The sequence below is a fragment of the Phodopus roborovskii genome, unplaced genomic scaffold (genome assembly GCF_943737965.1).
Source record: "Phodopus roborovskii unplaced genomic scaffold, PHOROB, whole genome shotgun sequence".
In the NCBI taxonomy this organism is placed as follows: domain Eukaryota; kingdom Metazoa; phylum Chordata; class Mammalia; order Rodentia; family Cricetidae; genus Phodopus; species Phodopus roborovskii.
In genome coordinates, this window is record NW_026126407.1 from 4327185 (window position 1) to 4328535 (window position 1351).

Here is a 1351-nt window from a genome sequence, read left to right on the forward strand (position 1 = left end):
GCTCCATCCCAGGAGAGACGGAGTAGGCTACAAGAACCAGAGCCAAACTCTTACAAGCTCTACACCTAAATTAGGAGTGATCCAGCCAGGTGATTGTGGTACAAACCTTTAATCCCCGCACTCGGGAGGCAGAGGCAGGCAGATCTCTGTGAGTTCAAGATCAGCCTGGTCCACAAGACCTAGTTCCAGGAGAGCTCCAAGGCTACACAGAGAAACCCTTTATCAAAAAAAAAAAAAAAAAAACCTTAGGAGTGATCTACATTGGTGACAATGGCTGAGGTATAGATAATGTCAGACAGGCTGCCCAGTGAAGTCTGTGAAGCAGTTTGTTCTAAAGAAGAAAAAATCCCTGAAGCCCCACTTGGCCCCCATGGGGCTGCAGCTTTATCCCCTGCCCAACTCTGCACTGGATCCAAGCTGGGAGTTATACAGGAGGTCTGTGGGCATGCTGAAGCATGCTGAGCTGAGCCAGTGGGCTGTAGAGGCTGGTCTGGTGCTCCAGAGGGTTGCTGACGAGTGTCTGGAAGAGAGCAGGAGTTAGGAGAAAGTTCCAGCCTAGGGTTCAGGGCTCCTGGCCTCCTGTTCTTGATTCTCTTGGCCCGGCGGTTCTGGAACCACACCTGATAGGGAAGGTGAAGGGATATATGTTGGCACCAGCACACTCCTGGGACAGAAATCAGAATATGAAGGCAGGATTCCCAGGGAGGAGAAGCGCTGCGTCGAGCCCAGAAGTTAGCTATTGCAGCTCACCTGGATCTTGGCTTCAGGCAGGTGAGTCACCTGGGCCAGGTGCTCACGGGTACTGATGTCAGGATAGGGCCTGGCTGCAAATACCCGTTCCAGCTCCAGCAACTGCCCAACACTGAAGATGGTCCTCTTTCTCCGATGGGGACACAACCCACTGGCACAGCCTGTGGGCCAGAATGGGAATCAAAGGAGCCTTGATCACCCTTGCGGCCCTATGCCCTACATTTCTCACTCCCCACCATCTCACCTCGCGCCCCTTCCTCACCCCCCCCCCCGCCCTTTCCCCACCAGATCACCTGGGGATGCCTCCACAGGACTGGCCATGGAGCTGGCACAGAGAGAGGAGCCAGAGGCCATGCCAGGGCTATTGCCCACACCAGATGCAGGCCTTAAGGTTTTAAGCTGTTCAGAGTGGCTGGCTCCGCCTCCAGAGGGAAGAGGCTTAGCATTCACTCAAGGGAGGTTGAGAAGGGGGAAGCAAGGCAGGATTGGGGCTGGTAGAAGTCTAGGTTGGACCAGATTGATACACAACCCAACTTTTACCAAGAAGCTGGTCACACCTCCTCCTCAAACCTCATCCTTTCTTTGGCAGTCTGCTTCCAGT

At 54.2% G+C, this 1351-nt stretch overlaps 1 protein-coding gene across 1 annotated transcript; it reads right to left on the reverse strand.

Annotated features, from left to right (window-relative positions):
• Window positions 1-245: 245 nt before the first annotated feature.
• On the reverse strand, window positions 246-927 carry Sebox (SEBOX homeobox; the record flags this gene model as incomplete). Its single annotated transcript, XM_051181580.1, has 2 exons — window positions 246-620; window positions 751-927. Coding segments are annotated over 2 exons (552 nt in total), but the record flags the coding sequence as incomplete, so codon positions are not given.
• Between the last annotated feature and the right edge of the window lie 424 nt (window positions 928-1351).